At 39.3% G+C, this 25,608-nt stretch overlaps 1 protein-coding gene across 1 annotated transcript; it reads right to left on the bottom strand.

Moving 5' to 3' along the window:
• Nucleotides 1–204: 204 nt before the first annotated feature.
• lin28b (lin-28 homolog B (C. elegans)) lies at nucleotides 205–15,767 on the bottom strand. Its single transcript, XM_005731032.1, has 4 exons — nucleotides 15,755–15,767; nucleotides 14,794–14,987; nucleotides 4,597–4,784; nucleotides 205–565 (listed from the first exon to the last, which is right to left on the bottom strand). Exons 1-4 carry the CDS (start codon nucleotides 15,762–15,764, stop codon nucleotides 253–255), a joined length of 705 nt encoding a protein of 234 aa, XP_005731089.1. The 5' UTR covers nucleotides 15,765–15,767; the 3' UTR covers nucleotides 205–252.
• Nucleotides 15,768–25,608: the final 9,841 nt, after the last annotated feature.

The following is a 25,608-nucleotide window of genomic DNA, read 5'->3' as shown; positions in this document are numbered from 1 at the left end:
ACTGCAAGTCAGTCACACACATTCTTGCCCATCACGTACCCCACTGATCGTTGCCATAGCTGCGCTGGTTAGAAATTGTAAAAAAAAAAAACAACAACAACAAAAAAAAACCAAACAATAAAAGTAAAGGAATAAAGACCTCCCATTTTTCACAGGTGTGAGGTAGATGAGGGGAGCTTCAGGTAACCTTGATTGAGAGGAGACATGAGGTGTCAGAGGCTAGCGGTGAAAGATTCATCCCTATGGACTATTTCAGGATTTCCTCCACCTCTGGGTCCAAGAGCCACGTTGTGTATGGGGCTCCTCGGGGGAAGAGGAGGAGCCCTCCAGAGGAGACGAGCCAGAGCGCTCCTCTTCCTCTGGGAGAGAGAGGTAAGGCCCGGTCCCTGGGCTAGAGGCCGAGGTAGACGCATGTTGGTCCTGAGAGCCTGTGGCGGGCGCCAGCGCCTTGTGGGGACACTGAGCCACCATGTGCGTGATGCTCTGGCAGTAGTGGCATTTCTTTGGCTGGGGGGGCAGGCCACACTCCTTGGCATGGTGATCCAGACCTCCACAGTTATAACAGCTGCAGGGGACAGAGGAGAAAAGAACAGAAAGCATGAACAGGATCTTTGTTTTTAGCTTTTCCTTTTCTTTTTCTTAAAACAGAAAACAGATTTTGTAGTTTTGAATCTGCAAGCACTTTGCGGCTAAAATACAGTTAGATCCATAATTTGTTGGACAAAGACACAACTGTATAGGAGTTATAGCAGTTGATACAGCCTTCCATTTGCAAAGGTCCAAAGATAATTACAGAAACTAGAATAATTTTAAATAGAAGGACTGTTTTTGACAATCCTTTGCAGATGGCAGTCCTGAAGCCTAGAACTCAATGACATCACCAAAGGCTGTGTGTCTTCCCTTCAGATGCTCTGCTAGGTTTGTTCGTAGCTCTTTCTGCATTCACTTTTGCTTTCAGTAAGTGAAAAGCATGTTCAGTTAGGTTGAGATCAGGTTAGGTTGAGACTTGGCCACTGAAGAATACGCCATTTCTTAGCATAGGGAAAGTCTTGGTTTGCAGTATTCGATGGAGCGTTAACCATTTGCACTTTGAAGCGCTCTCCAATCAGTTTACCAACATTTGGCTAATTTTAAACAAAGAGTATAGCTGTGTACATGTCACAATTCATTCTGCTACTTCTATCAGTGGTCACATCATCAGTAAACACTAGTGGTTGGTAGCCGTACATGCTCATGCCATAATATTTCCTTCATGTCTGGCAAGGATCATGGTATGCTTCATATCATGAGCTGTTCTCTCCTTTCTCCATACGTTTCTCTTTCGATCATTATGACACGAGCTAATCTTGTTTTCAAGAATCTTTTTTTAGAGCTGTGCAGGCTCGTTAAGGTGTTTTCTTGTAATGTCTAATCTGGCCTCTGTAATTACCCTCATGAAGGCATCTCTTGATTGTAGACTTTGGCAGTGTTAGATGTTGTGAGGTTGTTTTCTTTCACTATGAAAGTAATTCTGTCGTTGTGCACATTAGTTGTCTCCTTTGGTTTTTCCGATCTTTTGATGTTGCTGAATTACCCGGTGCATTCATTTTTTTTTAGAATATTTGGGACTTATGATTTATTCTGGATTTTAAACCTAATATGTCGTCCCTCACTTGCACTGACATTTCTCTGTGCCTCACATTTAAAATCACAGTGAAAAATACAAATTCAACCCATGGAACTAACTTCAGATATGTCTGCTTTATTGGTCATGAAATGATGAAGCAACAGATCTGACCGGGACATTAAAATGCTTTATTTTTAAACAATTAATACAGTGTTATATATAATAATTGAAATAACAAATGGAAGTATTTTTAAAATACTGAAATTCTTAAGCAGTTAATGCAAACTTTTTTTGAACCCCTTGAATTAAAGCTGAAAATCGGCACACTTGATTGATTTAAAAAGGCAAAACTACAACAAATTATGGCCCTACTAATAACTATCATTTCTAACATGATAATTATAATAATAATAACAATAAGAAGAAGAAGAAGAATTTTTAAAAAAGAAGAATAAAGATTTTATTTCACTTTTGTCCATCATCGGCACTACGGAGTAGAAATGTCGGCTCCAACTAAAATTCCCCACTAGATGGGAGTGTTGTATATGATTTTGGTCTGGTGTGGCCACTGTGGCATGCCAAACTGCATTATATTATTAGCTCTGAAAAGAATACCAGCAATGAAATGGCAACAATAAAAGCATGAAGAGAAATTAGACCAAAATGTTAGCCCGTCATGATGCCATCAGTTCTCTTTGCGCTGCATTAAATAATAAATGTTTTTTGTCATATTTTCTTTTTTCTTTTTTTTAAGGCTTTATGTCACGTACAAGTCACCGTTCAGGTTTTTAATAATGTCCTGGTGTAAAAAGCTTAATATCTCTTGGGCAATGATGTCTAGAACAAATGATTCTGGATTCATCAGTCTGTGTTAAATTTCTACTGCAGCAGTGCAAAACTCAACCACTTATCATTATGAAATAACTGCTTACTGCACACATTTTAAGGTGCATCTGATTTGATTACCAATTAACAAAATAAGAATCGACAAGTAGACCCAACTGCAAATTGCTGCCAGTAAATAAGAAATTGAACCATGACGGCCTTTTCTACGGAACCAGATAAATTATCTTTACTTAACCTGTGTTCTTTGCATCCAATAAAATAACAACTGGCTGCTTGAATTAAATAAGAAAAATTTAATGCAATGTTTAATTGTTCTTTGTAAAGAAAAAGTATTATTTTTCTACAATAAATAAACCATAAAGAATATAATAGAGACTACAGATAAGACTGCTACCTCACTAAAAGCTGTGACATTAATTAAGAAAGACTTAAAGGTAGGTTTTAAGAGGTAATTAGTAAGTGTCCTCAAAACCTGGATTCATACAAGTACAGTGATCTGATAAATTAATTCGTGCAATTAAATAATTATATTTATATACTAATTATAGTTCCAATCCCGAGGTAGCATGAAAATCCATCAATTTATTGGAGAATTTAGGTTTTAAAGTTTAAAATATTCACTCATGTAATTCAGATTTCTTGTATGTCTCAGGTCATGCACTCGTTTAGTGTAATAAAAGCACAGTTTAATCTCAGCTAATTTGATTCAAATGTGTGCAACACAAAGAGAAAAACATTGATAGACTAAATTTCATATCAAACTGGGAAAAACCTGGATGAAGACAAAACAGCTCAAAATATTTGGATGTCCTTTAAGTTTAATATTGAAGAATGTTTTTATCACAGATTAAGACTAATGAGCTTTAAATGCTAATGGCAATTTTTTTTTTCAGGGAAATGGTTACAGATGAGTGCTTAATTAGTTTAAAGAAAATTCTGCAACAGCTGATGAACATTTCTCAACAGTTAATGTTAAACATTGACTTCTCTGCTAATTTCTGTTTGATAAAAACTCAGCGCTGTCATCACTAAAGTTTTTAGACACTATTTCCACAACCGATGAATTGTTTACTCAATTTTTAAACTGAACAGTTTTACAGAACGTGATCTGAGCAGCTCTAGAGAAAAGAAAGAAATGATCCGTTGCATAGCAGAATAACCCGCAGCGTAACCCACCAGTAGCTGCTCCCACTGGCCAGCATTCACAAAGACAGAAACACACATCTACCTGCCATCACTAAATCCAAAACCACCTTGCTACCACATTAGCAGAAGACAGACACTTGACCTAACACTGGATCAATTATCCAAAATAAGCTGAATTATTCAGCTGTGTAAACCAATCAGGGAGCCTTCTCTGTCAGATACAGTTTCTTCCCTTCTAACAAATGCTTTTCTTTACCACTATTAAGAAAAAAAAAAAAAAAACACGATAGTGCTGCATTGGAGCACTGAAGCAACAGTGATGCAGCAACATAAAGGGTGCCAGCGCTACACTTTCTCATGTAAATGTAGCCTTGAAATCATGTGATACCTTCCCACAACAGATACAGTACTTAGACTCTACCTGGCAGGATTTGCCGCACATCAAATGAGGGCACTTTCTTTCAGTAGGAGGACAGGAGGACTCTGCTTAGCGTTTTCAAGGCACTCCCTATGGCTCCCACTGCAGATTTCAGCAAAGCTCCCTTCAGGATTCAACTGAGGACAAAACAATTGATTTGGCTACCGCTGCATTGAGATGCATATAGGTCCAATCTACCCCCATGCTAATATAGTCTCTAATGTAAAAGCTGGCAAATTGATTTAAAATAGCGGCAATGGCAAGCGAAGTGCCCTATTCAATTCCTTATTATGGTGCACAATAACCATAGCAACAGGCATGTACCGAGGCGGATTGAATAGATTTAATCTATAATCTCAGCCCACTCAGAAGCCACTCACTGCGGGTAGCTGTACGTATAGAATATGTTTCCTATTGCTACAGCGTAGTCTTGCTTTCTCAAAGCTAGCCACAGGCACCTATACGCATTCACGTATTTCACATTTTCAGGAAAACCATGCATACGTGTGATTACATTCATGCAGACGCAAAACATACACATACATTTTTTTTTTTGTTTCAAAAATGAATAAAAACCTACCGGTCTCCCTTTGGTTTGCGTTTCTGCAATGGGACCTTCCCTTTGGGTCTCCTCTCACTGCCTGCACAGGGTCCCCCACCAGGTCCGGTCACCCGCAGGGACTCTAGGCCCTTAGAGGACTTCTTATAGGTGAACTCCACCTGCTCACCCTCCTTTAAGCTGCGGAAGCCCTCCATCACTAGTTTGCTCTGTTGGAAGAATAAAAAAGGGCAATTATCCCTTTAAAAGAGGCAGATGCTTATTGCCAAATGCAAGACACAAGAGTGTGTAGGTAGGATAACGCCCTGTGTGTTATAAGCGAGAGTATCCGACACGTTAGGGCTCATGTTTGTTGAAATTGCTTTAAATTTAATGTCAAAGCATTTGTTTCCCTTAGGTTAAAATATTATGATTGCAAGCCTATACAAAAATAAATCTTTAAAGGTTAATTTATAGGACGTTAGATTTTGTAAGAGCAAAACTGTTCCAGGAAAATGTAAATCTGATTCTTTTATAATAGTAAACCACGTCACTGAATAAGGTAGCTCGTTAAAGGCAACTGAAAGATCTCTATTATGTTAGCTTTAAAGGCTTTTTATACAGCAGTATCAGGGTGCGTTTTACCTTTGTTGGTTATATTGAATATTTTTTTAACCCCAGATGATTCATGGAAACTGACAAAGGCTATTACACTTTAATAGCCTTCAGTATGCAGCTAGACATAAAGACAGCCCCCTTCTTAGGCAGAAAATGCAATCTTTCAGTGAAAATGGATTAGTTCCTCTTTCTGTCTGCATAAGATAAAGCATTAATGTTACGCAAGCCCACACCCATTAGGTTAAATCTACACATTGAGCAGTTGCCAGATATATTATTACGTCTGCACACAAAAAGTTCCCCAATCAACTCCTTTTATTTCCACATAGCTCAAGAATCAACATTTACTTTATTAACACGGGCAAGTCCATGAGGTGGGCTTTTACACACTGCCACATGCAGCGAACACAACAAGTATTAGCAGACAATGAACATCGAGAGGCAAATACATTACTTCAAACATGGTGGATTGACTATATGTGGTTTGTACCAACTGCCGTGAAGGTTGCTCCACAGAGCGACTTATCTCACATGATATGTCCTTGGTTTACTCTCTTTATCTACTTTTCGCAGAGACACCACTTCCTTTTCTGCAGGCTTAAAAGACAAAAATGTTACACCTATACAATCTTTTTTTTTTTTAAAGCATCCACCATCCATCTTATCTACATGATCGGAAATATTGATTTAGTTACTACATAACCACTGGACAATGATTTATGTCTTGTTGATCGCACAGCGCGGACGGCTGATAGGCACAGAATCCGTGACCTTCATGAATCGCAGCAAGCCCTGCGGCTCTTATAGGTAAACACACGCCCACATGGGCATGCAGTGTGCAGAGCAAACCTACTACCTACTATACATCAAGACCTATAAATAACACACAGGCTATCTGTAAAAGCAGTGCATGCTGTAGAGTCAGATGTGTAGGAGACAAAGGAAGAGAAAGGCACAAATGATCAGATGATATAGATGTGAAACTATAGAAGAAGGAGAGAAATTGTGCACAGCAGCATTTTTCTGCAGCGACTGAGGTTACAGGAAGCTGAAGGCGCTCTATAGGTGGTTTGTAGATAGAGATGAAAACCTAAGAGAGAGGAAAGACGTACAGAGGATGTGGGAATTAATTACAAACTAAGAATAGTGTTTGAACTCACTGCACTCGGATAATTGTCCATGTGAAAACCACTGTACAATAAATGACCACTGGGATACCACGTGGATTAAATGGAAGTGAAACGAAATACATTTAATATGTCTCTGTTTCCTTCAGGAAAACAAGTATGAAAAAAAGGAAAACATTTAACCTTGTTTCACACAGCGGAAAAAACTTCAAAACCTACCGCAAACACAAAGAATATCTCAATGTAAGAATATGCAATCAAATACATTTTCTTGGAATCTGTTAGGTCGCCTTTAAAAATTCAGGTAACACAAACTGTCGTTATTACAACACCCAGTTATTCAAAAAAAAATTTAAAAATGCTTAATAAAATGTATTCTAAAGGCACTCACATATCACAGCACTCGGTAAATGAGGGTCACGCCAAGACTTTCTTAGGATTAAAGAAAAACTTTCAAATAGATAAGAAAAAATAAAACATCCACTCTACATTAAATAAATCAGTTTATGTTCATTTCTTTCTGTTTTTAAAGTAATTTTTATGCATTTTTAAAAAATTATATATATATATCTATATATATATATAATTTAGACAATTTAAGTAAGTTGCATTTTTTTTATATTTTCCCTTTTCTTATCTTTACCTCCCTTTACTTGAACTTTATTCCTTAAAAGAATGATATCAAAGACAAACTTTGACATCATGAAAAAAAACTAACTTCAGTTTCAAATAATAAAGGTTATTAGTTGTTGTTTTGTTTTTGTTTTTAGGGTTTTTTTAGAATTGGTATTTTTACAACTTATAGTTCAGTACAAAAAAAGTTTTAGAAAGCCATCAAGTTTCTTAAACTTGAACAATGCTGATATATAATTATGTTATTTCCCTGCGTTTGAATCTTTTTTTTCATTAGAGATTTTTGGATTTTGATTTTTTTCATATATATTAAACACAAATTAGTACATATGAAACATAAACTTTTACCAAAAAGCTATTAATCTGGATTCCAAAGGCCTCTCTCACAATGAGTAATAATACACAATTTTTTTCTTCACTTTTTTTATATAATAAAACAATAAATAGGTTTTCAGTTTAGTCCTCAGAAAATATAGATATATACACGGAAGAGTTGTGACTTCATATTTAACCTTTTTTAAACAATTCTTTCTTTTTGTCCCACATTTGAACATTTCAACAATTTATTCAAAAGAGAAAATCGCCTTTTTTAGCATTAATAGCAACATGTCCAAAATTCACTCATTCATTCTTCCGCTGATGTCCTGCTTGTTTCCCCCACTGCAGTAAGTGAGACTTACAGCCAAGGCCACTCTGCTTCTAGTCGATTTGTGATGGAAGACTCATCCATTTTGGGCATTCAGCTATTGGATTTGGCTTTGAGGAATAGATGAGAATCAGGGAATGGAAATGAGCAAGAGGAAAGATTATGCACCACAGATGCAAAAAAGGGAATAACACAGAAGGGACGGTGAGGAGAGTCACAAACTAAGCAAGCAGCATCACGATCAATCTCAGAACATTATGTTACAAAATAATAATAGTAATAATGTTAAGATTCCATATTCATTAACCTATTCTTTTATCAAAGTTCTCTGCTCATACCAGCAAAATAATCAACCAAATGAGAAGCTACAGCCGAGCTATATCCTGGTCATTCAAATGGAAACACCAATTGATTTTATAATTACCATCATTAGACCATCTGAATGGCTAAAAGGCATTTGTTCAGCAGATATCAGTAAAAAGACAACAAAAGGTTGTGCCCATCCCCCATGAAACACAATATATTCAGAATAATGATAAATAAACATCAGCTGGTCTCTAGACTATGGCACACGAGCCCTTCCTCTTCCTCTCCTGTCTTCAGTCCAGAAGCAGCTTGTCTCTCCAGGTCAAAGTTGAGTGGTTTGTCTCAGCACTCTACCCCCCCCCCCTCTCCAACTCACTCAATTCCCACAATGCACCAGCGAGGAAACCACACATCCCCTTTTGTTCTGTAGAAATGCAGGAAAACACACATAGACACACACACACTAAAATCTCCTCCATATAGTTTATGGCATCATGTTTGTGTCAGATACGTTCTGACGCGTTCACTCGCAACAGCTCAGTCTCTGCAATTACGTAATAAACTGCAGCATATGGATCTGTATATACATGTGTGCCTCCGAGCTGCTCTATGCATGTGTAAGCGTGTGTGTGTGTGCGAAAACTTCGCAAATCAGAACCTGCAACCTGAGTCCCCTCCTCTCAAGTGACCTGGCGGGTGTCCTGACCCGTTTCAGTTTACGCAAAGAGGTCAGGAGAGGGCACGGCTAAGGTGAGGGAATGAAAGAATGCCAAGCAGAACGAAAAAGAGAGAAGGAGAGCAAGAGACTCTAACACAAAATGGGGGAGTGGCTTAGCATAGGGAGGCGGATATGGGTGGGAATCTGGAGGAAGAGGAGGACAAGGGTGGGGGGTGGGGGTTCATGGAACTACCTCCACCGCATTCTGTTCAGCTCCAATGGAGGAGCAACTCCTCATCAGTGGCTGGAATTGGGGGAGGCCAGGAACAAAACCACCATTTGATCAGGAACCCCACAGGTCAGCAGGAGAAATCCTGAGGTCAGTGGTATAACCATCGTAGCACCACCCCCAGCCTGCTGGGAAGACCACACCACCACTCTGTGCTTAAACTTAAGGGTCACCAGCAGCCAGCACCTTGCCTTAAACGGAAGAAACCTATCCAACAAAAAGATCGAAAGATACTCTAAAAGGGCTTGATTATGCTTGCAAGCTTCCTTATGTGTAATAAATATCTTTAGGTCTTCATGCATGTTACCGTACATATATATACCGGTATATATGTGTGCGTGTGTGTGTGTGTGTGTGTGTGTGTAGGAAAGAGCCAGAGATCAATATCGACACTGACATCCTAGATAGAAATAGCCCTCCTTTTCATCAGCCGGCCCTCGTCATCACCAGACCCAGCAATCAATACAGGAAGCTGTAATGTGAGGGGATGGGGAAGCAAGAGAGAGGAGAGCCACCATCCTCCACCAGCCTCTCTCCGAGGCGACCACCAGCTATGGAATGGCTAATTATGGGATGCCTTAAATCAGAGGTGGAGAAGGGTATTGTGCTCGTTTCTAAGAGGAACGGGAATGTGCAGAGGTGAGTGAGTAGAGGGAGATGGTGGTCAACATGTGGCTTGGTGTCACTGAGTAGCTTTTAATACACAGGAAATGCTAAGTGGATAAAGCTGGGCTAGATCAGCTCAGATGGACATAACCCAACAGGATATATATAAACCAAAGAAGAAAGGGAGAGGAAACACACACACACACACAAACATGCCAGTGAAAACCACCAACAGAGCCGCTCTTATGTCGGTGACACCGCAGCCCTCCTCAACACATTGTCATTAGTGGCTCTGACCTTTGAACCTCGCCCAGCCCCCATCAAACAGTTAAAAGCCTTCATGTTTCCCCTGCTTCAAATTAACAACATCCAACACCCCCGATTATGACTGGGCCAAATATTTGATCTGGGGAAGGAAGCACTAGATCATCCTGGTACATTTATCAGCATGAGAGGGGGAAATGAACCTCACTGAGGTGACTGGTGATAAAGCACACAGCCTGCTAATAACTGCACCTATTCAAAACAGAAACAGTCCAGTGTCACTGCAAAGATTCACTGCCAGCCATTTAAAGAGGTGTCACTTTCACAAAAGAACAAATGATGGAATATATCATAAATTTAAAATGACAGAAATCATTTTTAAAAGGTTTGAATTTTTCACGTTTTCTTTTAGGAAAAATGATGGATCAATGCAAACCTTTCAAACCTTACACGTGTACATTGGTAGTGCATACAATTTGAGTTGCAATCATTATTTAATTGGTTTTACAGTTGAATCCATTTACAGAGGCAAAAAACAGCAGCTGTCTTTTTTTTTCTTTGTATGCTTTGGCACTGAACTCACCCAATCTAACAAAGTAGACAGATGATGATGTAATGCGTGACAAACATGACACAAAAATGAGTGCTGGTTATTAGCTCGGATCTGATGAATTCTAACATGAATACAAAGAGATGAACATGAGATAAATGTAGTCAGATGTTTAATTGAGGGATTTTATACATTTTATTTACTATAATAGCTCTAATCTTTATCATTATTTTTTTTATTTGAGCCTTTGCAACAACTGTGTTTTTACATATAAATTGCTTTCATCTGTCTCTCTAGCAATTTTTAATAGAAATTTGACTATAGATTATCGCAAATTAAAACCGTTTCAGGCAAATCTCTCCAAAAGAAAAGCTTTTAAACGTCTGTTTACACATGTTGTGTCTAAATCTAACTTTTCTCTATCCTTCGGAAATGTAACAGTTGTTTTATTAATTAATTAGGTCTTTGATTATTTTATTTTTTTTCCTTTTTGATGCTTTTCTTTGTCATTTTTTAGGACAAAATGATCAATGGAGAAACAAAGTGCTAATAAATAAAAACAAATTGCAGACTGTAGCCCTTAAAATCTATCAAGCATTGCATAGAAGAACTGAGCAGCCAAGAACATTAAATATTAAAGAAAGAACTAGAAAGAGCCTCCTGGAATTTTTCATTCCTGGTAATTAAAAAAAAAATAGATTAATTAAATGCTTAAATCCTTAATCAGCTCATACTGACATGACCAGCGGAACTGCTGCTCTTTTTTTATTGTAGCCCTTCTGTGTCTACTCCATCACCCTTCCAATTACCAATCAAACATCCGCTATATGCGGCCAGCTCCTCAAAAGGAAGTCACATGACTTGTCTTTCTTCTTCTTTTGCTTTATTTGATGTAAAGACGGGAAGGGTGGCGGTGGTGTGGGTGAGTGGAGTGGTGTGGCTGCAGGAGACACAAAGCCTGATACTGGCTATCTGCAGGCAGAGATGGGTGGGGCCTGCATGCCAAACGGTGACACGGACCAGAGGTTAATCTCACTAGGGGCCCACTTTAACCTCACTACACAAAACACACACACTCTCTCTCTCTCTCTCGAGTGCGCACATGCATGATCAAAAACCTAGAACATTTTTCAACGGATCACACGTAGGCATCGACAACCTGGTGGCTGAAAGCAGAAAGTAAGAAGTGCTCACACACACACTCACACACACACATTCGTAAGGGATTCATAAACTCATGGGGTTTCAGGAGAATAGCAACAGCAAACTGTTCAACATTTCAAACTGATTACCGACAAAGGGCAGGCAGCACCCCCAACCCACTAAACCCCTCGCCTACCCTCTTGCCTTTTTGTCTTTAAGAAATTCCTCTTTTTAAAGAATGCCCAAGGAGAGACCCCCCCCCCAACACACACACAGACACACACACACACACAAAGTAAAAAACACTCAGCCCAGGTAGAGAAGTGGTTGACACACAGAGATAATGTAATAGTGGAATCACTAAGGAGAGAGTGAAGATGCTTAATTACTCTCTCACACCTTCCGAAAGGAAGCGATCAGATAGGAGCCGTGATGAAGAGGCCTCCCAGGAAGAGGCCTCGTGCTCTGGGGGGTGGGGGGGCTCACACTAACTCTCTCTTTCACACACACACACACACACACAAGCACACACCCTCCCTCCTTTACCACCACTCGCTCGTCTTTTTCCAACCTCTCACTCATGTTTTCCTCTTGGACTACCGCCGTCCCCAGCCCAGCACCCCCACCCCTCACCCACACTTTTTTTTTCCCACATCCCTCCTCTTTCCCTCTCTTAAGGAAACTCCTCCTCTCTTCCCCCCTTCCTCCTGTCCTCATGCTCCCTCTTCCCCTCCCTATCTTTCTTACCTCAGCTTTTATCATGCGGATAGGGTCAATGTTGTGCAAGAATAAATCGGCATCCTTTCTGATAGTTTTATTTCAACAACGACCCTTTTACCACAAACGTGTAAATTAATTCATAACCTTTGTTTTAAGTTGGTTTGATTGTGAGCTTGCCACTGATTAAAAATGACAAAATGCATCCTAAAACAATTATTATGGCTTTAAGACTTTTAAATAATTTTCTACTTAAGATATAACAGGCCAGATCTGTATTCAATATTTCCAAATCTGAACATTTCTTTTACACCTGGAAATAACATCAATATATTCAAATAGCTCCAGGCTGCTAGCAGAGAGACAGAGAGGGTGGAACAATCAGAGAGAATGAGTGACCGATTTAATACGAATGCACGAGTGTGAATCCTTCCAAAGAAATCACGGGGTTGTTTGCATTTATTATGACAGCGTGTTTATGAGTGCATGATGTCTTCCCCTTTGTGCTAAATGACAGTCGTGTCACTGTGAGCGCGTACAGCTGCCAGAAACACTGGGACACAAATGATCGAGTGTAAACATATGATTCACTGAATGCTATAATTTAACAAAAAGCTATATTAGGAACAATTTGGTCCCCACCATCCTCCCAAAATATGAAAAAACGAATGAATGAAACAGAGCAGCTCTGCAAACATTTTCATCTATACACCGCCATCATCACAGTACCTAATGAGCCTTTCTTGCATTGTGGATCTAAATATTTTTCCTATGTAAAGCAACAGTATACCGCACAAGCCTTTTCTGCCTTATAGGCTACAAACTACTGAGACACACAGTGTTTTGTTAGACTCCTGTTCAGCTCTTAAGACTGTTTCCCAGAGCACACCTTTATTCACCCTTGATGGCCTGATCCACTCCTAAAACATCTCTGAGCAGCAGGGAAGACAGGAGTCTGGAGCGTATGGACAGATGCAGTGCTTTCAGTCGATGAAGCCACAATGTGAACGTATCAATCAGAATCTGATAACATAGTGCTGTAGTCATCCACTTTCCCGAGCTTGGGCTTGTTTCTTGCAGGCGCAGTAAGAGTGCATGAAAACATCCACATACATGTAAATGTTAACCAAAAAATGTAGAAATACATGTCAGGCTATATTATTACGTGCATATGAAGATGCGCATGAAGCAAAGCTCAACATATTGTTGTTATTCACTGAATGTTTTTTGCGCTTTACTCCAGGATTTTAATCCAGATATTTTTATAACTCTCGATTATCACGTTTATAGCCAAACTAAATGCACTAAACAACCAGCTTTACCGCTGTCAGAATTCAATGGCAGTGAACACATTTGGTCAATCAAATACTGCGGACAATTTGAAATGTACATATATCTATTTTTTTTTTAAATTTGTATTTATTTATTTATTTTTCCATAAAAACTGAGCTGAATGCAGCTCAGAGAGGTGGAAACTACCCTGCTGGTGCAGAACACACTCAAATGCCATTCAAAAAGACATTGGATAGCAAACCATGTGAAACTGTGGTCCCACTTTCTATTTTTAGTCTGGCATGCAGCTTGAAAAAAACATACTGTAAGTGTTTGAGTTACATTATATATATATTTTTTACCTAAATAAACTAATCCCTTTATGCAACTATAATCCATATTTCCCAGTGCTACTAATTTGCCTTATAGTAATCAGTGGAGTCATCTTTTCTACAATGAAGTGAGAGAGTGTGTCAAATGAAATGGCAACAAAAAAGCCTCTCTTCGTCGTCTGTCGTTCCTCGAGAATTTTAAAGGCACTTTATAGGACCGTAAAAAAGGGCGATTTAACGGAGGGAAAGGGGAGCTAAAACAAGGGAGGACTTCACTGCTCTTTGTTTTCTGTAGCAGTCAAAAACAAGGCCTCTGAAATGAACTCCATGCACAATAAATCAGCAGTACACGCGGAGGGAGTGGGAGGGGGACACACAGGCCGGGCTTCACGTCACCATTCGGTATGAAAGTAAAAGGATGTTTCTATAAACTGCACATACGGTTCAAGTACATCAAGCAAACAACAGCACTGAGCAAAATCCACCTTCCCAGAACAGAGCCCAGCAGTGAGTTAAAAAAAAAAACACGCTCTCCGACATGTTAGCTGGCTGGATATCAAGCAAGCTCTGCTGTCCATTACAGGGCCAAGTGTGAAACTAACCGTGTCATATCCACACGACATTTCTTTCCTTTCCCTTCACAGAGAGAAGCAAAGGGAGAGCTAAACGTGTGCCTCAGAGGAAAACTTTGTGTGTGTGTGTGTGTGTGTGTGTGTGTGTGTGTGTGTGTGTGTGTGTGTGTGTGTGTGTGTGTGTGTGTCGTTTGTTTGTTTTGGTTTGGTTTTTCCTGTCCCTTAAGCATGTGGACAGCATGTTGTTACACAGTAACGTGTCGGGCAAGGCGAAACATCCGGATGATACAGTGTAACTATCGCTGTGAAGAAGAATTAAAAAGGGGCCCGAGGACAGCAAGATGGGATCTGAGGTAACAGTAGCATTTTTTTTGGCAGAGGAAATAAAAACTATTCAATCATTCGTCGCTTTTCCACGCTTCTTTTTTTTTTTTCAAAGAAAGGAAAATCACCACGACGCAAACGCGTATTCCTCGGTGCTTGTGTGTACGTTTTCATCAACTTACTTGGTGGACGAAAACATCCAGAGGGGGGTCAACGGGGCTCCCTTCGCTGTTGGTCATTGAGATAAATCCAAATCCCATCCGGACGTTGAACCATTTGCAGAAGCCCGATCCCGACAGGACCTGAGGTCGAGTGCGGTCCTCCTCCTGCTCGGCGGACTTGGCGGGGTCTTCTCCGCCACCTTTACCCGACCCTCCTGTAGAACGAGCGGGCAGTACAAGAGGCGAGTTAGAACATTTTGTTTGTGCTCGCAGACACGCCGCTCAACACTCACCGCCCTGCGTGCATACACGTTTATATAAGTTTAATGAGCTTTGTTGCGTAAAAAGAAAGAAAGAAAAGAAATAAAGAAAACTTATCCAAGAAGCGTGAGGGGAATCCCCTCCACTTCAAGTACAGGCTATGCGAAGTTCAGGGCCGGTAGAAATTTCCTATACTATTTTTCACATGTCACATAAGCGAAGAGGGACGCGTGGTGCTGTGAACCGATGTGCGTCAACCAGACATTCCCTCAACCAAAAAAGGGGGGGAAAAGTTGTTACTCCATGACAGATGAATGCCTCTGATTCGTGCACAGGCATGCTCAGTGGTGTAACTTGTGGAGGGTTTTTCTCGTGCATCTACAGCCCGCTCCTGATGTGGAGTTGCATGCTATAAGGAAAAAAAGGGCAGGTGTACACATGGTTCCTCGAGCTTTACTACTGGCTTGAAAAGCATATACGCTCTAACAGTGGATCTATCTTAATGCTGCCAGACGTGGTTAGATGTGGTGCTCGGCAGTGTGGCCGGTCAGGCTTTATTTTTTATTTTATTTTATTTTTTTAGGTTTGGAACAATAATCACGCTGCACCTTGCCTCCTTCTCCCTTCTCGCGCGAGCTCACGTGGAGCAAATATATGTATATATATATAACAACAACAACAAAAACTAAGAGCAGAAAATAGAAAATAATTGCAGAATAACCTTCGGCCATGTTTCCCCGCGGACCCTCTGCGCCCAAGTTGCAATAGAGAAGCTTCCTCTGCGAAAACGGGCTGCGGTAGTCACCATTAATCCGACATCCTCGATCCCATCGGTCACCAGTTTAGCTCGCATGGTACGGCGTGCTTTCTGCCTTTTGATATTTTTGTCATGTCTTTCTCTCTTCCCTTCAATCCCTTCCTCACTCACACCACCTCTGTAGCCTACTGCTCTACCCCTCTCTCTCTCTCTCGGTCGCTGCCTCTCTTACTCCCTCTCTCGCTCTCGTCTTCGCTCTCATTCGCTCTCGAGCTGGCTGTGCCCGTTCCCGTAGTGAGAACACGTGACTTTGTCAATTACATGCTTTCTTGCTTCTCATTTCTGTCCCAAGATTCAAAGAGGAAAATGGGTGTGTGTTGTGGGGGGGAAACTGGACTCGGAACCATCAACAGCACGCGCCCAATAGTTGTGTAGATCATAAAACAACCCACGTCCACTGTGGGAAGCTGCAAGCTGTAACGTGTGCTATATGATATGCTATGCGCTGCAGTGCACTGCTTGCAATGTGTTTTGTTGAGGTCCTGTATCAAAAGGGGTTGGTGTAGCTACATAAGGCTATTATGCACTGAGATTAGATTAGATGATTGGATGGGATTAAATTACATTTTAATGAACTCTGCGGAATAATAGGGTGGCCATGACAACAGCAAAAACACACACAAAAAAACAAGGAAATAATGAATCAACCAATTACAATCAAAAGCAAATGATGAAGTTAGGCCCCTAATGGGTGTAGCTGATTAACCTACAGATTTGCAGGCTTGTTTTCATAGATCTTCCCATCATCACGTGGAAGTACAGCAGTGTGTCCTGTGTGGCTTTTGTTTGTTTTTTTACTTTGAGTATATTTTGACTCATAAAAATTAAGTAAATTCAAAGAAAATCGTACATGTTTAAAATATGTTAGTCTACAGTTGGTTTGTTTAGACCTCCACAGGGTGACAAAAATAGTGTTAAATGGGTGAAAATTCACACATAAAGCATCACTTAACAAAGAAAATTCATCAAAAAAATGTTTCTTAATTTATTTTATTTTACTGCTTGTTTTTTGTCGATTTCTATTACTGTTTGCTTGTTTGAATCTCTTCTCCAGACCCTACTATTACCAAAGCCAAACTCTAAAAAGATTTTCAAGACAGGGTTAACTTTTCTACATTTTATACAAAGTAAACACAGCACCATTAAAATACGTAAGCTTATTACAGCCTTTGTTTGCATTGCACAGCTCACTTCAGACTTTCACACCAGTGTATATTCAAAAGGGGGAAATGCAGCTGTGGCTTTAACAGAAATAACATCCAGCTATGCTAAGAAACCTAAACCTGTTTTGCTGGAAACTAGAACTTGTGAATTTTACAAAACACAGTGCAAATGATCATTTCCCACTTTCATGCATGGACATGTGTTTGTGCTCATGCTCCTAACTCCCAACCAGTTACCTCCCAGTATCATAGTGGGCACCAGAGGAGAGCTGAACTCACAGCTTTGGAATGTGACTGGAAAACTGACAGAAAGCAAAGCAGATATTTGTAAGTCTTGAGCCTCGTTTGTCATGAGGATACGTTCCTTACCAAGATTAGTTCTGTCTGTTTCTTTTTCTTTTTGAGCGGGGGAGGGTCATTTCTTTTTGTTTTGTTTATTTGGGGGGGGGGGGGTTAGAAATGCTTTTAGAAATACTATGAAGCTGTCAGTAAAGTTTGGAGCTGAAATTGTTAAGTCTTGTTTTTCCTTCTTCTTCTTACAAAATAACTTAGTTTGAGTCTTAAAGTTCCACTTTTATTCAAACTTAAAGAGATTTTTGTGGCATTACTAGGCTTCCTTAAAGAGAACTTTAACACAGGTGGCTTGTATCAATTCAATATGCTTTTTTTAAATGGTACTGTTAAAACACAGTATGTTTAAAACCACAAAACAAACACAAAAGCTGGATTAAATCAAGTTTGAGCACATTTAAATTCCACTACACGTCTTACTTCCTATTCTGGACATGGTTTACGTCCAACAGCATAGATCACTTAAGAGAAGAATAGCCCACGGAGCAGATCAACAACAAGAACAAGCCCATTGAGAAACTTTCCATCTTATCTCACTTCTGCCTTGGTGGGACGTTTCTCGAGGGGTTATTCGCGAGTATGAGGAAAGAGGAAAAACACGTTGGAGGAATGAAACAACAACAAGCCTGTCTCCACCCACCGACACTCAAGAGCCCACCCTCCGGAATTCGCAAGCTTTGCCCCTACCCCCAATCCGTCCAACCCAGCCCCCGCGCACAAGGCCTGTTTTTGAAGATGCTTGTAGTGGAGGCCTCCTCAGCAGCCATAGAATTACTGTGTGGGTCACAGGATTGGATACCACTGTCAGATGTTATCCACTCATTCATATCCTGACAGGACCTTTCTGATTAGGACAAGTCAGCGGAAAATACCGCAGTGCAGCTTACCGAAGTGTGCAAAAGAATGACAAGGAATGATTTAGATATGGGAGGCTCTGGTGTGCCTGTCGGTCAAAAGAGGGAACTGAAAGAGCAAAATGGTTGTTAGTGAAGATTTTATGGTGTGCTTTAAACCTGTGAAAAACAAATTGATTCATGAAATGCTTGTGAAACAGCCTTAACGATTGTAATGGTACAGAGGCACAGAAAAACCCGTGAAAGTAAAGCTTTGCTGATGTTCTATGTAGTTTGTTTTCATAAACCACACAAACTAGAATTCTTCACATATAGTTGGTTTTCAACTGGTTTTAAACCTATGTCCATCTCTTTTATACTTTTCTTTATGCAGATTTATGGTTTATGAAAATTCCGATTTTTCTCAGTTTGATCGGTTGCCTTCAAGCTTCAGCAGAGGAAAGTTTTCAACATTTTGTTTTTTCTCAACGTCCTTCTGATGGAGAAGTTAGAAGGCAGCTTCTCATTTGACAGCGTGACAAAACAAAACAAACAACAACAACAAAAAACCTTAAAGTTCCTACATCTGAAAAAGTGACATGGCCCAACTTCAAACTTTGTTTCTTTGCATTAGATGTTTGTTTTATAGCTGCCACAGATCCACAGTCACGCCTTTTGTTTGCACTTATGCAACAAGATAAGACTGTTTTGAAACCCCTTTTACTTTCAAACCTTTTCATTATATTTGTGGCGATAAAAAAAGAGAAGAACACTTTTCAACTGAGACTTTGCAAAGACATCTACAAACTGACGTATGTTTTTCTTTTCTTTTTTGAAGATTGTTTTTAAGCCGAACATAAAACTTGTAACAATCTCTGCACTAGTTGTTTTGTCATGCTACAGAATAAGATACATTTTTCACACTCATTTACATTTATATAAGGATCTGTACTTTTTCCACTTCTATTCATGAAGATGAGCACTGAAAAGATTTCACATATTAAGTTCTACAAAAGGATCTTCATGTCACATCTGTAATATTGCTAGGAAATGATCTGTTTCTGAAATGAGCCAAGCAGCTCCTTGTTTGCAGACGACCTTCGTTTTAAAACCAACATCACTGTTTGTGGGTTTTTTTTAGTTTAATATCATTTCTTATGATATGATCTAATTTTAGTACCTCCCCACATGTGAAAAAAGAGAGCTGACACTGATAAAGAAGAAACTTTTTATGTGAATGTTTGCGGGGGGAAAAAGGTTGAAGAGCTAATTCTTATGTAACAAAAATACATTTTTAAGACAAAGCGACTGCATTTTTTCCATTTATTATTTGTTTGAATGCAAAGCAGGAGCAACACTTTAACCCATTTGTATGTCTTTTTACTCTCTCTATTTCCATAGCTTTTTCCATACATGCTGTATCTTTATATCGATCTAATCCCCACCTGTTCTGTGGAGTGCTTTGTTGAACTGCCCGATTTTTAAGATGTGTGAGTTGCTGAATGGTTTTTATTCTTTCATCACAACTAGCGATGAGAGGGGTGATGTAAAAATTTGCCTCATATAAAAATAAGCTGTTTTGGTGAAGTGCATCTAAGGTTTTTGTTCCAATTTGAATGTCACAATAGTCTCTGTGAGACAATGCAACATCATACAAATGAGGCTTCATTTATTTTCAGTACAGTCCAATTCAATATGGTACAATTTATATATGATGTTCAGCACTACGAGTACAAATTTATCATGAGAGCAGAAAAAAAATGGCATAATATGAATCTCTGTAAGGCCTGCAATAATTTCAGGTGTAGAATTGAGAAGCTGTGTCTTGGGTTTGTTTTATTTGGCTTATTGATAAGATTTGCATAGATATATTTAATAAAACAAATGTAATATTTTTAATGGATTAGGCTTGTTTTATTTATTGTTCTTGTTGCTTTATTTTCTCAGTTAATAGCTCTAATCAGTGGAAAGAAATGTGTGCATCCAAGCTGCAAACTATAGGATCTTAAGAGCATTTTGTTTTCTTTTTTAAATAAAGAGAGATTTTTTTTCATTTAATTGTGTTTTGGGGGTTTAGTGAAAACCAAGTGGAAGTCACATACCAGTACATATTCTGTTTAAATGCATCTTTTATAAGCCATCTTTTAAAACCTGTTCAAATGTTAATTCATCTGTATTGCTTTTTATTTTTAAGCCTGCAAGGAAAGATCAGTGCAGTGGCTCATTTCGATCTTCAGTTGTTTTAGATGAACTATATATTTATGAGCACATGCAGATTCCTGAGTTGTTTGAATACCAACTTTCTGTGCAGACTTTGAACTCCCTCTCCCCAGCTAACCTCACCCAACCCCCACTCTTCACCAAGTAGGCTCCCAGAGGAAACTTGCATTTTACCATGCATTGCTGTCAATGCAGTTCAAAGGGTTCATTGAGTCCCTCTCTCTTTTCTCTTTTTCTTTTTATGTGAGGAGGGGGTTGTTTTTTGTCGTTTACCTCATGCATTCCAGCTACCAATCCTTCACTTTTCTCTATCGTTTACAAGGATGGATAAACAGTGTTGGCAGAGCGGGGTCATCTCCCCTCAGGGTTATTTTTAGGACCAGAAGACTATATGCTTATGGAGTGTTTTAAGAGAAGAAGAAAAAACACGCCAAGAAATGACTTTTTTTTTCTAATTTTCTCATCTAGTTTCAAATTCGAAGCACAGCTCACTTTAATTTCCATCCCTGGATGTTGGTGATTCTCTGCAGACAAAGAAGAATTGATATTTTTTTTCTCATCCATTCATCGAATATTTCCCTCTGTTTTCTTCACAGATTTCGTTAACAAATATTTAGACTCAACGAAAAAAAACATTCGTACAGCACAGAAAAGCACACGCGTATTGTGTGGTTCATACTTGACCACAGGGGCAACTCAAAAACGTTCCCTTCGTTTTTCATGCTTCAAATCGTAAAATACGATTTTTTAAAAACCCCGTTCCATTTAAATTAGGATTGGATATTTGTTCACTGGAGGCATTTTAGTGCGACTTTCAATTTGATACACTTCCAACAGCCATATTTTTTTTTCTTTTACCTTTTGGTCTCAGGAGATGAATTTCCCGTTTACTTCTGAGGGAGGAAGAGAAAGAAAAGCGACGAAAGTAAACTTTATGGGCGGTAAATCACGTAGTGGTAGTCTAACTATCCGGCCAAGGCTCCTGCACCGGGAGTAAACAGGGTGAAAATATCTGAATGAAATATCAGTGACGTCAGAGAGAGCGAGAGGAGAGGGGGGAGGTTAGAGAAGAAGCGCTTGTACCGCCGATGCGCCAAAAACTGCGCACAATGGGGCCACGCATCTATATCGCATTCTTCCAATTTATTTTTGGATTATTTTGTCGTGTTGTTCTGCGGGGCTTCAGCGGGTCAGTATGACTGTTTTTTCTTGCTCCTGGATTCACTGAACCTTCTGAAGTTTTAGTCAAACAAATGGAGAAGCTGAGCATCCACCCACAATGTAATCGATAGATCTGCTAAACCAACGCTAATACTCCTTAAATATCATAATATAAAGCTTAAAGTGGTTAACAGAGATCCTGTGATGATGGATCTTGTTTGCTTAATTGCTGTTTTCCGGTTTCCCCCGTGTATTGAGGAAAGTTCCCTTTAAAGACTTCCAGTTGTAGCTATACAAATAACTGTGTAATGCGTAATTTCCCTTGAAACAAAACGATAAGCAATCTTTTGGGTGCATTTGTGCGGATCTTTAGCGTCAAATCGGTTTTGATTACGTTTGATTAAAGAACCAATCCATCAAGTCTTCACGGTGGGTAACGTCGGTCATTTCAGGTCAGGGAATGGTAGTGGGAGGGGGGGGGGGGGGTCAGCACATAGGTGAGCCAGTCTCAATCAAGGCTTTTCTTGAGGAGGGTGGATTTAAGCTGGAGGAAATAGGGGAAAATGTTGGTAAAATTCAGCGCACTCACCTGTAAAAGATGTAGAGGAGGAAGTGGACATGCTCCCTTTTTTCTCTCCCTCTCTCGCCGTGAATGAATGAGATGGCACAGGCAGACCAAGCGTTTCTCCCGGTGTTCCTTTGATAGAGCAAATGTAGGGTGAAGTAGAGATCAGCCTGCTGGACATCAGGTCTCCCGACGCTCTAGTTTGAGTTACATGTTTCAACTGACTTTAACCTGCATGGCGCATGAAGCCAAGTGACCGTCTGGAATCAAAGAGATTTTCCATGGATGAATATTTTATAGTGACTCTGTAACATAAGCTGCAGCAGCGTGAGAGACAGACTGATTTGTTTTAAACTGAACCAACAGATTTCTTTGAGGCTGTGGCACAGATCCGAAAAAAACATCCTCTGAACTGCTCCAAAGGTGATTTTTCTTTCTCTCTCTCTCGCTCTCTCACTTCATTTCCCAACTTCTCACAAAAGGTTGCTCAAGCTCAAAGGCACTGACGGCTCAATCTCATATCTACCCTCCACAAGCCAGGTCTAAAAATTGAATTAGTGCTAGCATTTTAGCTGCAAATGTGGGGTTTCCCCATAAACAAGTCTTCCAGTAGAAAAGATGCAGATGCGTCGTTGGTATGCGAGATCTTCTGAGCTTTATCACTGCTCTTCTAACCATGCGGCATCTATGACCTCCCCCCAACATGCTCCCAACCATCCCCACCTCTCTCCCTCTCTTTCTCTTGTTGATGAAGATCCATACTTAACATCCCCCACCCAGCCCGTTTAAAAGACCTACCCACCACTCAGTAAGCTCAAATTAATTTTCCTTACAAGATTACCATAAATATTCACTCCAATCACCCGTGAAGCGATCACACAGAAGAAACCCCAACATTTTTATTAGCCTACTATAATGTATCCTCTCCTTCAGGAACCCCAAACTTTCCTCACTGATCTGATGTCTGCTGTTGACTCTTTCAGCTTCATATCCTTGTTGAATAGCGCAGCTTGGCTGGTTCCAGATCAGCGACTGGTAACTGAGAAGTGGGGGGTGGGATTGAATAAATAGCGCCATCCATCGGTTTGATAAAGGCAGTCAACTTCACTGTTATTAATGTACCTCACACTGAGAGAGAGACAAAATGATAGATAGATAGATAGATAGATAGATAGATAGATAGATAGATAGATAGATAGATAGATAGATAGATAGATAGATAGATAGAGAGATAGATAGATAGATAGATAGATAGATAGATAGATAGATAGATAGATAGATAGATAGATAGATAGATAGATAGATACAAAAAGCTACATTCGCAACTATTAAATTATTACATGTGATTATAAGCGTTAATGCTTATAACCACAGGTGTGTGTTCATCGGGCGCGTTATAATGTCTTCGAATGTGTCAGCCAATCAGAAATGAGGATCTTTTTCACCGCTTTCACTAGACATAAGTTGATAAGATTATTGCCACATGTGATGGTTATTTCCACCTAAAGCCAACTTATAATAGGATGTTTTAACATAATATTATAATGTAGGTCATGCATGGGCTAATCCTATAAACCACTTTCTTTGTGTGTGATGACCCGCCAGCTTCAGCACAGACAAGTGAAACAGTGAGGGTGTTTTTTTCTTTTGTGAAGTTTACCACTAGGATCAGTTCACTGACACACCAGTCTACATGTAGGCAGGCAGCAGGATTTCACGGGGTTTTATGCGCCATCTGGTGGTCCAGTATCCTCTGATTTCCCACGCGGGTGTATGTGGACGCGTGCGCATTCAATCTAAATTGGCTGGGAGGTGATTAAAAGCGGGGGTGGCAAACCTTAGATGAGGCATTGAGTGCTGACAAAGTTATTTGTAACGACTGGGATTTATTTATTTTTAACATTTTTTATATTTTTGATAAGTTTGGTCAACTAGCTCGTTTGATTCTATTGCGCATGGCCTATATCTGCTCTGGTTGTTATTCAGTCAATGTAGCTGTTCATTCTTCCAGTTATTTAACCTAAAGTTAAATAGGTTAAATAGAAATGCAGAGGCACTAGTCGATCTTTGTCACCCAAAGTTGTTGGGGAGCTGGAACAGATGTTAAAGTATTAAGACAGGCAGTATAATTTGGTTTTAAGTAAAGCGAGTCAGTGTTGTGTCAGAAAACATTCTCAAAACGTAAAAGAAAAATTGAATCTTCTTAGCGACAGATTTCACGACTGTTTTAGTTTCATAACATGACGAGTAATTTGGTTTTGCTGGAACACTGAGCACGTTTCATTCAATTACGTTCAAAATGATCTGAATCTGAAACCACGAGTATTTTCATGTCCACCTTTAATGTTTATTGGGTGTTTTAAATAATAGAAATGAAACATATAAACTGTCATTTTTTCTGTCTTCAGATTTATGTTTATCTAATTTATGTTTATCTGAAACTGACATTTTTGCAAAGCATTTGAATTTGTTTAATTTTTTTTAACTTCACTTCTAATAGACGTTTTTCTAATTTGATATCAGTTTATTTGAATGTTGTGAAAAATGTAATGTAATGGTGCACACCAGTTTGAATTTAGATAAAAGAAATTTGGAAATTTGTGCATGTTTTCATACTAACTCATATGCATTTAAACATTTAAAAAATAAAAATAACCCATAAATGATGAAAGAGTCATCATGAAGCTCAACTTCTTGCTATTTTGTAATGTATTGTTCATTAAAGGCGCGGTCACAGACTGGAGTGTTTGAGATGATTATAAAAGTTTCAGGTGTGACTGATTATGCTTATGAAAACCAAAAGTGGGACATCGGAGAGGCTTTTGAACATGAAACATGTACGTTTATTAATCCTCATGGCTTCCTCTGTGAGACCACCCTCATTTTGTGCTTGCTGCTATACCCGTTGTTCACTTTCAGCGTGACTGCCCCCTGGTGGAAGACCACACATGAACTCAAGATTAGATCTAGACGCCCTGACTTGCTCTTTGTCTGTGAAAGGGAACAACAGACCGATTCATATCCCAGCTTATTATTTCATTATATTTTTTAATAGAAAGCAAAATATTTCTGTCTTTGTCCAAGATTATCTCAAATAAAAGATTTTTTTTATTCACTGCCTTCATTTGTTTCACTCAAACTTGCCATTTTGGATCGGAGAATTATTCCTCAATTTGGACAATCAAATTTCATATTTTTATCCTGAGCTGTTACCCTAGTGTAATTTTATTTACTACATGAAGGTGCATAGCTGTTAACATACACAAATAATAAAAGATCCCGATGAGTCACTGTTGAAAAAGTTATTTATTGTATTTGTGGCATTGTGTTTTGTTCCCTTTGAAAAGGAAAACAATCAGCACAAGTCAAGAGGTAGAAATCATCAGTCTGAAATTAATGTAAGGACTGACATTTACTTACACACACACACACACACACACACACACACACACACACACACACACA

The sequence above is a fragment of the Pundamilia nyererei genome, unplaced genomic scaffold (assembly GCF_000239375.1).
Source record: "Pundamilia nyererei isolate P.nyererei 1_Seehausen unplaced genomic scaffold, PunNye1.0 scaffold00041, whole genome shotgun sequence".
NCBI classification, from domain to species: Eukaryota; Metazoa; Chordata; class Actinopteri; order Cichliformes; family Cichlidae; genus Pundamilia; species Pundamilia nyererei.
This window is presented reverse-complemented; position numbering and strand designations above follow the sequence as displayed.

Excerpts from the sequence above, each read along its gene's own strand:
- lin28b (XM_005731032.1), bottom strand. Across the intron at positions 4,785-14,793 it reads TGGATGTTTTCGTCCACCAA|AGCAAACTAGTGATGGAGGG; the intron begins GTAAGTTGATGA and ends TTCTTCCAACAG. Across the intron at positions 566-4,596 it reads CGCAAACCAAAGGGAGACCG|CTGTTATAACTGTGGAGGTC; the intron begins GTAGGTTTTTAT and ends TGTCCCCTGCAG.